The sequence below is a fragment of the Choloepus didactylus genome, chromosome 4, assembly GCF_015220235.1.
Source record: "Choloepus didactylus isolate mChoDid1 chromosome 4, mChoDid1.pri, whole genome shotgun sequence".
NCBI lineage: Eukaryota > Metazoa > Chordata > Mammalia > Pilosa > Megalonychidae > Choloepus > Choloepus didactylus.
This window is the reverse complement of record NC_051310.1, coordinates 14,578,473-14,591,610: the sequence shown is the minus strand read 5'-3', so window position 1 is coordinate 14,591,610 and position 13,138 is coordinate 14,578,473. Positions and strand designations below refer to the sequence as shown.

Here is a 13,138-nt window from a genome sequence, read left to right as displayed (position 1 = left end):
ACTATTTATTTTTTCACATTTGATTATTAATTTCTCCTTAGTTATAAACATAGACCTCCAAACATGCCTTGTAGTCACTTTAGAATCCTTACTTATTTGAATGTGTGGACCTTGGCAAATGAGAAGAACAAAATAGCGTTCAATTTACAAATTTTTTTTTGAATTTTAATGTTTGCTATTTGAGTAACGGTGTTCATTTAATGGTACATACCAGTCACTTCATGTCTCCAGGATGCCATTATTTTCAACTATGTAGGAGGGGTTTGGAAAGAATATTCAGTCTCTAGGGTTAATTCTGGTTTAATAATTCTAAGTTAGACAACAGTCTTCTTTTATGTAAGAGGCACATTTATTCTTCTAACCCCATGGTTGATCTTATTGGTTTATTTGTTTATATTGCTGCTCTAGGTTTATTCTAGTTCGGACTTTTCATTTCTCATCACCATACCTGTAGGTCAACAGTAGGCAGTCTTTATCATCTTTAAACCTTAGAAAATGTATTGTAGTACCAATCTCTGAAGCCGAAGTCTACCAAACTATTCATGTGTTTCTTTTGTACTTGTTACTTCACAGGGTAGACATGAAGACACAGACCCAAAGATAGAGAGAACATGGTCCTAGATTAATCATGTTATAATGGATTAATAAAAGAATGTGTTTGTTTATTGCATCCATCTTGTCTTTATTTTTGTTAGTTGTTTCAGTGTCTAGAAATTTTGACCTAAACAGGAAAGGAGCATTTGACTTCTTTGAGAATATTTTTACTTCAGGACTAATTAGATGTTAGGATAAAGGATATTGCATTTTCTGAGTTCCCTTGATAAAAAAAGTCTTTAGGACAGAAAAGCTTTTATTTCTTCGATATGGTGTTCCCAAGGTCAAATGTAATACATGGACAGCTTTTCAGGTGTTAAAAGATGATATTAAGGACCAAGAGAATGAAGGTCTTGAGCTTTGAAGTGGATCGAATGAGGGGCTGTAGCTCCTTCAGATAGTGACCGGCATGTATATCAGATTATCCTGCATGACATCTTTGTCAGTAAACCAAGTGCTATACTTTTATTTGCAAATAACTTCTTTTGAGGTTCTGCAGAGCAAAATCAGATAATTTTAAAATTCTCCTTTGACATAGCCTTTTCTTTATAACTCCTTCCATAAATAAAATAGCCTTCAATTTTTATTCTAAATGTGTATAGTATGTTTTGTTTATAAAAAATATACTAAGAATTGAAAAATATGTACATTTCTCCATGGAAGCCTCTCTTTTTCCAATCAGAGAAGAGGAAAAGCTAATTCCAAAGGAACATGACTTGATGTAAATTATGTTATTTTAAGGATAATAATAAAGTTGAACAATTATATCAGGTAGAAGCCCTTCTAGTATGTTTTTGAAGAATTTGGACTTAGTATCCTGGACTATGCAACTTCATCTCATTTATTTTTCAACTTCAGTTTCCTCAAAAAGTCATTTATAAACAGGAAGACGAAAGGTTCTTTCAGATCATTGCATTGACTTAAAAGCTATAGTATGACTTAGTTGAGTATCTGGTTCCAGGGCATTGGCCCTGGATCATTTTTTGTTTTATCCACAAGGATACATGTTATATTTTTATGATTTTTCAAAGACCAAAAATAATACATAGAAAAAGGCAGTGAAAGCCCAACACAAGATATGGATGGTATTTAAATAATCTTTAATATATGCAAGCTGTTTTGCTAGCTATGATTGTTTTATAAAGTAGGTCTTACTATACTTTAAGAGCTCTATTGTTGAATTGTGGAAAATGTTCTGGAACAGGAATCCAGAAGAGAGGAACTCTAGTCCTTTGACAGTTGGCAAATCTCTTAACTTTGCTGGACTTCAGTTTCCTTCACTGTAAAATGGTGAATGATCATAATCTGCCTTGTCTACATTCCAGGTTTGTTGTGAAGATGACGAGATTATATATAGGAATGGCCTTTGAATATTGTAAAATTTTATACAAGGATGTGACAGAAGTGTATAGTCAAATCAGAGACATGTCAAAATCCACTGTAAATAATTCCAATATTCTGCTCAAATTCACATGTTGTCCTGAAATTTTAGCATCTTCATTATTATTCAGATAAGGGGCCATGCACTGGGGTTTGGAATCTCTGCCTCGCCCTGAGTTTGTTGTATAATAATAGAAATTGTTATAACAGGTTTTGATCTCATACTACCTGCCAGAACACATGTGCAGTTGTCTCTGTAAGTTTATTAATCTACAAATTCTCAAATATTTTAACAAAATTAAATTTAATTTAGTGTTATATTTAATATTTAATGCAGATATTTCAAAGGCTTCATTGTCATGTTGTCTAGTCTTCTCTTTATGTTTAACTAATATGTCCTTTGGAAATCAGATTATGTCACATCCATGATGAAACCATCTAGTAGTGTCCCATCACTCTTAGAAATCAAATCAAATGCCCTTACGTAGACCAGGAGGCCCTTTCTGATCTGGCTGCTCCCTACGTGACTATTTTCATTACTGCCTCTCTTTTTGTTCATTCTGCCCTATCCACATTGGCCTTCCTGCAGTTTCTTTCTTTCTTTCGTTTCCTTTTTTTTTTGGCAAGTCTTTCTATTTTATTCATTTATTCATCAAATATTTCTTAAGCACTTAATACTTAATCAGGGTCAGCCATAACAAGCAACCCCCAACTTGCATTGGTTTTACACTACAAGATTTAGTTCTCACACACAGAGTCCAATCAGACATTTCTGGTCAGCAGCTCTCATCCAAGCAATGACAAAATCCCAGCTACTTCCATTTAGTGATTCTTTCATCCGTAGGATCTCTTCAGAGTCCTCTTCTGAATGTTCTCTGCAGTTTCTTAACGGCATTGAGCATGCGTCCATCCTTTTGTCTCTGTCTCACAAGTCCATTCCCCAAATAGGACTTGAGTTTTGCTTCCTCACTTTTTTAGGACTTGGCTCAAACATCCCCTCTTTTGAGATGCCCTTCCTGACCGCTCTAGCAAAAACAGGACCTTCCGTCACTTTCTCTCTATTCCTTTGCCCTACTTTATTTGTCTTCATGGGTCTTTGTTTGACTTTTCCTTCAGAACAGGGCTGTCCAGTAGAACTTTCTGCAATGATGGGAATATTCTATAAAATTCTTTGCTGTCCAAAACCATAACCACTTGCCACAGGTTGCGCACCATTGAACACTTGAAATGTATGTAGTGTGACTGAGGAATTGAATTTTAAAATTTTATTGAGTTATTATTTTATTTAATTATTTAATTGTAATTAATTTAAATGTAAATAGCCACATGAAGATAGTGGCTACCATATTGGACATTACAGCTCTAGCATCTAATCTCCATAAATACAAAGACTTTCATAAGGACAAAGGCTTGATTATCATGTTTACTGCTATATTCCTAGGACCTAGAAGAATGTCTGGTACATAGGAGGTACTGAAAAAATAGCTGTTGAATGGATAAGTGATTAGAGCATTAGTTATAAAGTTAAAAGGCTTGGGCTGTAGACCAAATAATTTGATTGGTGACTCATGCAAATAATTTGATCTTTTTAATAATATGTTTTTCCATCTCTCTCTATGTATTTTATGATAAAATAAGAGCTGTACATGCATTAGGAACTATAAAATGCGGGAACAGCTTGAGGTGTTGTTGTTCATGGAGGGAGGGGATGGTGGTAATGCTTGTTCTTGCAGTGCTGGGAGGATTAAGGAATGGGGCAGAAAACTTTTAATTGTATTTCCTGAGCACAGTGTTAAATATAAAATTGTCTTATTTTGATTAATTCTCTTTTTCTTTTATTGTATGTGTTTTTGGCTTTCTATACCCTCATTGGGACAAGCTGCACATCTGTTTACATCATGCCTTTTAAACAAGATTCAATAAATGATGTGTGCCTGTGCATGTTTGTTAAATTAGAATTGCACTGATTTTATTCACACTATTAGAAGGCTAAGAAATTGCAAAGCATTTTTTGTTTATATAATATATAACAATTTCCTAGGCTTGGGCCATGGAATGCTTTGGCTTTGTGGCTCAGCATACTTCAGGGAGAGCAAGGATTTGTCGGGGTGGAAGGGGCATCCAGAGGTCACTCAGCCTTCAGGGCCACCCTTCAAACAGACGTCACCTAAATCATCCGAGACATTTGGGCATCTCTCCCATTTTTAAAAGGCCTCCAGGCACAGTGATTCTTAGCTTCCCTTAGTAGTGGTTTCCAGTGTTTAAAAATGCTTATTATTAAAATTTGAGTGAGTTTAACTAAAGGTGAAAACACTCATCCCAAAAGGAATGGCTGAAAATATATACATATATATTTTTCTTGAGTGTCTGAAACTAGACAATTTTTTTTAAACAAAGGACTCAAAGAGCCTACAATTATCCTTCCCACATTGTCTACATACTGAAGGTTTCCTTTCTATTTCTTATATCCTTCTGGTAGTACTTCTAAAAGGGAAGTACAAGACCAGCTTGCATTAGAATCACCTGATATGCTTATTAAATATGTCACTTTCCTGCTTCCCAAACAGACTGATGGGAAGCTCTTCATTTGAAAAAGCTCCTTGGCTAAAGTTTGAGAACACTGCATCATGTATTTTAGAATTTGTCTCAAAGTTCTTTTACCTTGATTAATCATATTTGATTACCACTTAAGAGCAATGAACTGTTCTCATATCTTTGTATGGTTATTACTACTTATTTATATTGTATAGCCAAACTAATTTCACCCAACCATCCCATGCTTGGTGGGTTTGCAGCAGCCCAGCTGCAAGTGATCAATAAAAGTAAACTAAGGTAAAGGGACTTAACTGTTGATCTGTTTTATTTATTTATGTACTTGTTTGTGTAAAGCTATTCTTGAAACCATTGTCCATTATATTAAAATTCTTATGTAAAAATATAGGATCATGTTAAATTTTCTTTGTCTCTTCTACTTTTTATATGACACATCTTTTGTTGGTGTTTTAATGGTTCTATAATATATGTATTTTACTATAAGTTGCCTTCTTTTTGAATGTAGAAGAGATATAATCCCCACATGCTGGACTTTAATATAAAATAAAATAAATTTGATTTAATTTTAAAAAGCAGATTTTGAGGATACCTGGTTTTTTGTTGTTGCCCATGTCAGTGGTCTTCTCTACGATGTGTAGGATATTGACCGTGGACTTTTTTGAGGGTATTATAATCGCTATACACTGTTCTGTTCATGCTTTCTTGACAATCTACCACACAAACCCAATGATAAGGAGAGGTTCCTCCCACTTCTGCAATTATCCCTGAGAAAAGAGAGATTCATTTTTATATTTGAGTCCTTATAATGTCTTTCCTATTGTGGGCCCCTCTCTCAATTACTGTGTTTGGAATAATAAAATACTCTGGAGACAACATATTACCTGAAATGACCCCCATTGGTTCTAGGTTTGAATGCTTATAGGGGCTACCTCTCACAATCTACTTAAAAAGAGACAAAAAAATTTAATATAGTGTTAGATGTCATTGTAAACAAGCCATTTAAAAGTCACTTAAAAGCACTAGATTAAGCAGTTATGATGTGGAGATCACAATTATACAGCTATAAGATAAATTTTGAAGAAACCAACTTGCTTTGAGATTGAATACTTGTGGCATAGGACAAAATGTCTAGTAACAGCATTGTTCACAGATTCAAAAAGTGCTTTATTTCAAACAATTCGGATGGATACCAAGTGGTAGGTTCTGGAAAAGTAAAAAAGTGGTTCTCATAATGTTGACACTGGTGATGAAGATAACATGTGAAGGTTTGAATAAAATTGCTTAATGATATATGAGAGTGGAAAATAATTTTTAAATTCATATGTTATTTTGTATAACCAATGCTTTAAAATTTGTATGTGTAACTAAACTAATAAAGTATACATGATAACTAGGCTATTATTTCTTCTACATCTCTAAAAGTTGATGCAATCAAGTTGGGTTAAAAAATCTTTTATTTTTACTTTTCTTATTGGAATAACTTTCAACATGCTGTTCTATTTTGGAAAATAGAGAAATGTGGTTTTTCTTTCTTTTCTACTTAGATGTAAGCATCTTGGGAGCAGAGATCATATCTAGCTACAACTCTGACAAAGCCGTCACATCCCTTTCTGGCATTGTTAATTCTAAATGTTTGCTATCGATGATGGCCACTGTAGCATTTGTATGCTAGGACAAATTTTGTTGTTTTATTTGTGCAAAAATTCCATTGACTTGATTAGAGTTTTTTTTTAAAGTTTCTTCTCATTTCTCATGCTCTATGCAAAGTAGCAAGTTTATATATATAGATTAAATTGTTCTAATCAAAAAAATTTGTTTGCAGTGGGTTCCTCTAGGAGAGAAGGTGTCCCTGCCCATGTTAATCTCTCGGCATCATCCATGCTAATGATTGCAATGCAGTACACGTCCAATCCAGGTAAGTGGAAATTTGAGTTGCTTGACCAATTCTTGAACCAATAATTAAACAAAGCCTCAAACAAGCAGGCTAGAACTTCTCATGTGAGAAGGACTTCTCTTGGTGGAATAGACCACCAGAGGTGCGTTAGAAAACAGATGCTTGAGTTGAAATAAAATTTCTTTCTCTTGCCTACTGCTCATAGCAGTAGTCCACTGTATGGTGATATTATAGGATGTTGAGGACACTGTTATAGAATTCTGACTGGAAGTTGATTGAATTGAAGTATATAGAAATAGTTAAATTAGATTTATGAAAATCACCTGCAATTCTAACAATCAAAGATAACCATTTTTGATGATTTGGCAAATTTGCTACTGTAATGCCGCATGAGTATTACTGAACATACATCTTTTACTACAAATCTTATGTTTCCTCAGAATAAATTCACAAAAGAGGGATTACTGGATTAAAGGCTTGAAAAAATTTCAGTACCCCACTAGTTGTATATGAAAATACTTGTCTTACTGTATACTCACCATTGTTGAATAGTATCATAAAAATTTTATCAAATTGGATGATGAAAAATAATATCTCATTGTTTTAATTTGTATTTCTTTGATTACTAATGCTGTCGAACAGTTTTTCTTATGATTTACTCTCTTGGATCATCATTTGTCAGTATAATTGCAGATGAACTTTGGGAAATTGACCTAAAAAGAGTCTTACTGTTAGATTCTCATGTTAAGATATGAACTCAGTTTTAATTTTTGTTAAATGCTCATTTGTTGTGAGAACAGATATTGTGGCACTTCTTTCAACCTTTTACTTAATTACATAATAAATTATTATTGAGTTTTTGATTAGGGATGAGGAAAAACAAAATTTCCATTTAAAATCTGCTTCTTAATCTGGAGTGTCATCCTGTTAAATATGAAATGTCGTATGATTATTTTATGAATTAAATTAAAATATATGAATTTATTTTGTGAGATGTTATATCCATATCTCATTCTGTATGGTTTAAAGGACCATCAAAATATCATTCATAGTTATTACATATTATGTCCTGAAAAAAATCCTTCATTTGGAATCCAGTTGAATAACGGGTTCACATCTGAACTCATCCACTAATAGTTAGTTAGCATAAGTTATTTACTCTCCCTAAAAACAAGTTTCCTCATGTCTAAAATGGAATAATTCTTCTTGTAGTAGTTCTAAAATGTTGTCAGGATTAAATGAATTAAGTTATATGAGTTAAGTATATGTACAGTGTTTACAATATGACTGACACATTGTAAACTCTCAGTAAATGGCAATGCTAATCTCTACCTTGCCAAGAATTTTTCACTGGAAAACCACTGTGATCAGATAGAGTTATGTCTGTTGCCTCCAAATCTGAAGCTTTGTTTGTTCTTGGGGGAATGTTTATTTTATACTAGGAATTGCATTTGGGACCAAAACTAGTCTTGTGATGTGGGAAACTGCTAAGAAGTGAGGCAATATCCACCAGGGACTCTCTGGGACCAAGTGGTAGGGCATCATTCTAACATTTGAATTTTAATTGGGAGAGATAGCAAATGGCAGCTTGATGCTTCTAGCTGTTTGTATATCAAGGATGTAGCACAGTCCTTGCTCAAGAAACAGCCATCCTTTAAAGTAACTCCTATGTACAGACCCAGTTCTGTGCTAGGTATTGTGAAAACCACACAGAAGTGTTAGACATGGTGCTTGCAATGGTGCCTATGACTAATTGGGAAGATTAGGCATATTCACATAAATCATTAATTAATAATGTAGGGTAGTACATGAAAAGTACCAAATAAAAACTATAGACAGGATTAATTCCTCAGAGGGAGAGAACTCCATGGATTGAAGTAATCAGGAAAGGATTTGTTCCACTTGAGCTTAGTATGGGTCTTAAAATAGGGATAGAATTTTGATTGGTAGGATACATGGGGCACACAGGGCATTCTGGGAAGGGGAAGCAGTTTAAACAAAAGGACTCTCGGGTCTTCTTGAGGGGCAGTCAGTGGATGTCTCTGGACAAGGTCTGGAGAGCAGATACCTGGAGGATGGCAGGCACTGTGTAAGTCTGTCCTGGAGAATTCAGTGTACTTAAGAATTCAGTAATGGCTTAAGAACAAAATTCCAGTTTTAGAGGGCCATACATATTTTCAGCAACTAGTCACTGAGCATCTACCATGTGCCAGGCACATGATTAGTGAAACAGAACTGACCTTGCCTTTACCTCATGAAGCTCATGGGGGAGAAGACATCAATCATATAATTATAAAAAAGTGTAAAGTTTCAACTGTGATAAGTGCTTTGAATCTCTATAAAAGATGATTTTGCTTTTATTGAGGAGGCCATGGAGGGCTTCTCTGAAACTGACAGGTGAATAGCCATTAGCAAAGCCTACAGGGTAGGGGAAGGTTCAGGAGGAGGAAATCATATGTGTCAGGAAGGAGCCTGGCAAGCACCTGGGGCTGAAGGAAGATGACTATAGCTGGAGCTCAGAGAGTGAGGGCTGCCTGGTGTGAGATGAAACTATATTCTATGGGCAGGAACACACAGTGTGTTGTGGGCTCTGTTAGGGAGTTCTGTGTTTGCCCCACATCTAATGGTAAGTCACTGAAGGGTTTTGAGTGGGTATGGTATGTGAGTAATCTGTCTGCAGTTGAAAGATTGAAAAGGAGCCAGAATGGATAGAGATTGTTTAATAAGGAAGTCACCACGTTTGTGTGGGCATCTCAAAGGTGGGGGCTGTTGAGATTGAGAAAAGCAGAAATATCTGAGTTCTATTTAGGAAGTAAAATTGATAGGAGTTAGCGCACATTGGATATGGTAGATTTCTGGTTTGCATAATTGGATGCATGGTAAATACTATTCACCAAGAACGGAGTCATTGGAAGAAGAGCAGGCTTTTGGGGGAAGAAAACAAGGTCCATTTTGGAAACGTGTTTGAAGTGTTTTTGAGACATTTAAGAGGAGCCGGTAATTAGGTAGTTGTGTGTATGAATCTGGAGCTCAGAACAGACCTCTGGGATTGATCCTCTATGTAACTGTGCAATGCCCTTCACTGAGTTACTGCATATAAGCAGTAATCAAAGCTGTGTATGAGTGTCAATTTGCTTAGATGACAGCATAGAATGAAAAGAGGAGTGGGTCTATGACCAGGCCTCCAGGAACTCCAATACTTAATGGTCCAGTGGAAGAGGATGAGCTTGCCAAGAAGACAGAGAAGTTGTGTCTGTCAGGATGTGTTTGGGTCACTAGCAGAGGCTTAGACTACAAAAACATTTATTGCTTAATTAATTGGAAATCTTGAAAATAGATCCACAATATCAGGGTGCTGAGATGGCATCTTTGTGTTTCTCCCCTCCTGTTTGCAAGATGGCTGCCACAGTGAGGTATTACATCCTCACACTACCGCACACGAAGACAGATAATAGGGTCAGTCAGGATACTTAGAGAAAGGTCTCCTGGTGTGTCTCTTCCTATCAGAGAGAAAAAACATGTCCCAGAAGCTCTCCAGCTGATTCTTCCTTAGGTTTTACTGGCCAGAACCGAGTCATATGACCAACCCTAGCAGCAAGGGAGTTTGGGAAAGTGAGTATATTGCTTTTGTAGCTTATATAGTGGGAGATGGTCAAGGAAGAAGGTGGTTGTTAATAGCAGTTGAATAGCCAACAACCGTGTCCACTATAGGTGATAGGAGAGTGTCATGTCATGAAACTAAGGGAAGAGAGTGTTTTAAAAAGGAGACAGTGGTCAACAATACTGACTACTGCTGAAAGGTCTAGTAAGACGCAGACTGAAAAATGTCCATTGGGTTGAATGACGTGGAGGTCACCATGACAAAAGTGAGATCTGCTTCAATGACATGATAGGGTTGGATGATAGATTAGGGAAGCTATCAAACAGGCATCTAACTAGGTTGAAAGTGTCTTTCTTCCCCAAGTAAGTCTTGCCAGGTCAGGAAGCTTGCTGTTGTGTAGCTTTTAAAAATTCCTCTACAAGATGAAATTGCTGATCAAATAATAAACCTTCCATTCTGTTCTTTGTCACTTGCTCCAACCTTGAGCAAGTTATTTAACTTCCCTAAGCCTCAGTTTCTTGACTGCAAAATGGGCATAATAATAGCATCTATTTCATATGGTGATTGTGAGACTGTTTTTTCTTTCTATTTGATATATGCTTATATTATAGAATATGCTTTCTAGGGATTTTTGAAACATCTCTTTTGTTTATACAATGAAATAAATGCTTCTCAAGGAACTTGGAATAAAATTAATGAAGTGAAAGACATATGACTTTTGAACTACATGGAAGTAAGTCATTACTAATTTAATGATTAGAGTTAAAAGTCATTCTAATGTGGTTTATTATATCTAAAAGGATGTTTTTGTCCTATATTTACATTTCATGTTCAAATTACATTTTCTTTCTTACAGTGTATCATTGTCAATTATTGGAATGCCTCATGAAATATAAACAAGAAGTCTGGAAAGTAAGTTTGGGGTCAAACTTAACTTATAGCCGCAAACTTAATTTATATAATATAGTAAAAATAGTTTGCATACTAAACCTATTGTTTAGGTTAAATTTATTGATGTCATTATTTTGGTGTGGAGAGCCTATGATTCTTTCCTCAGTGGCTAATTATCATTTGGAGCAGAAACACAGTTTCTTGACAGAAAAAGTAATTGAATGTATCTTTTCTTAGAATTTAGCATCTATTATATTTAGGTGAAAAATAATCCTATTTAATTAGAATGGCTGCTTGAAAATCTGTCATCCTTTGAGTAGAGGATATGAATTGTTAAGAAATGTGTTTTTAGGCAAATATTTTTTAAAATGGAGTCTGGCAAACTGGCGTATGGTATTCTAAAAATCTTTCTTTAACATTAATCTGATTAGAAATTTTTTAAAAGATAGTGTACTTTTGGACTGTACCTGGGGTGCTTATTTATAGAAGGAAAAAAAAAAATGCTTTAATGTGACTGGTCTCTGAGGCATGCCTGGATCATAAGCTCGGAGAATGGCAATATGAGATTTCAGGGAAACTCCTTACCTCCACCCCTCCCTTGGAATTTGAACTGCTTTGGTAATTGAATGAGCTACCTTTATTTTTATTTGACGATGCTAAGTAAACATATGCTTCACATTTCCTTTAGGATCTTTTGTATGTGATAGCCTATGGGCCCTCACAAGTGAAACCTCCAGCTGTGCAAATGCTTTTCCACTACTGGCCCAATTTAAAACCTCCTGGGGCAATAAGCGAGTACAGGGGGTTGCAGTACACAGGTAAGAAGAGAATTTTCCTGTAATGCCCTATTGTTTTTTCTTCTGTGCCACATTTGCCTCACCTATTTATACTTTTTATCTTGCTGGATTATATTTATTGTGCCTTTAGAAATTACGATAAATCCTTTCTGAAACTAGGTGGCATATAAATAAATTAATTAAAATCAATTTCAGAAGTATTTATACACCATAGCACATTGTATAAGTCCTGGTCCCATATGCTGTAAGACCTGCCTGTGGTCTTAACTATTGCTAACTAACCACTATATAGGTGTGAGCAGTGAGAGCAGTGCTGCAGATTTGCTCATCATTTAGCAAAGTCTCCAGCTGGTTAATTCTCTGATAAGAAGACTTGGAGCACTTTCAACAATACCAGCTCATGTGTTAAATAAAAATTAAATGACTCTGAAAGCTCAGTTTGTCAGGAAGACTCAACAATTGATGAATATTGGTGTAATTAACGACTGAGAAGTAAACATTGGACTTTAAATGTAAAGACATATATTTGTAAAACAAAACAAAAAACTACACACCAAAAAACAAAACAAAAAACCCAAACAAATAAACAAAGAAACAAACCAAAAAATCCCAGGTCCTAGGTTGCTACTTATGTTTATATATTACAAAATCAAAGAAGCAGCCTGTGGCTAATGGAGCTTCTGAGCCCCTTGACCATGCTTTCCCCTCAAATATTTGTATACATGTTTTCTGAAAATGGAAGAGATGGCTCTGCTTGCAAGATTAGCTCTTATTCATGTGTTTGTGGGATTATGTACTGGTGTTCTGACAGTTTATATATTTATTGGTACTACTCTTCTTTACAATGGTATTTTGAGGTGGTTTATGGTGAATTAACTTAATTCAGATATCTGATTCAAACTCCTGATGAAAGATAAGTTAATAACTGGCTAGGATGTTTATGCCTATGTTTGGGCCGTGATGATTCTAAATCCAGAAAAAATAGTACTGGCCTCACTGGTAGCAATAATAATAATAAAACAATGAGGTAGATGGTGAGTAATTTTTTTATTGGAAATTGGTATCTCTGGTGTTTTATATCATTGGTAGGGAATATTTAAGTATTGCTAAGTGGATAATTTGAAGGTTAAGGCATTAAAAAAGTTGGAAGAGTTGATAGAACAACAGGTGAAATGACTGAAATATTTGACACCACTTTGTCTTATGAAATTCCTAAAATAAGTATTTACATGATGTATGAATGGGTAACCAAAATCAAATGAAATTTATTTACTTGATAAATATTTGATGAGTAACCACTATATGCCAGACACTGTACACTTTGTTGATGATACAGGGTTGAACAAAATTGATGCAAAACTAGATTTCATGGAGCTTAACACAATCTAGATCTGGAAATTCATTCATTTATTCAACAACTATTTATGG

At 35.1% G+C, this 13,138-nt stretch overlaps 1 protein-coding gene across 10 annotated transcripts in view; it reads left to right on the top strand.

Annotated features, from left to right (window-relative positions):
* Positions 1-13,138, top strand: part of UNC79 (unc-79 homolog, NALCN channel complex subunit) — a 348,180-nt gene that overhangs the window by 100,243 nt on the left and 234,799 nt on the right. For all 10 annotated transcript variants that reach the window (XM_037832001.1, XM_037832000.1, XM_037832003.1 and 7 more), the window contains exons 5-7: positions 6,350-6,442; positions 10,879-10,934; positions 11,602-11,731. In XM_037832001.1, the coding sequence (XP_037687929.1) occupies positions 6,350-6,442; positions 10,879-10,934; positions 11,602-11,731 (279 nt within the window). The remainder of the gene's footprint in view (positions 1-6,349; positions 6,443-10,878; positions 10,935-11,601; positions 11,732-13,138) is intronic.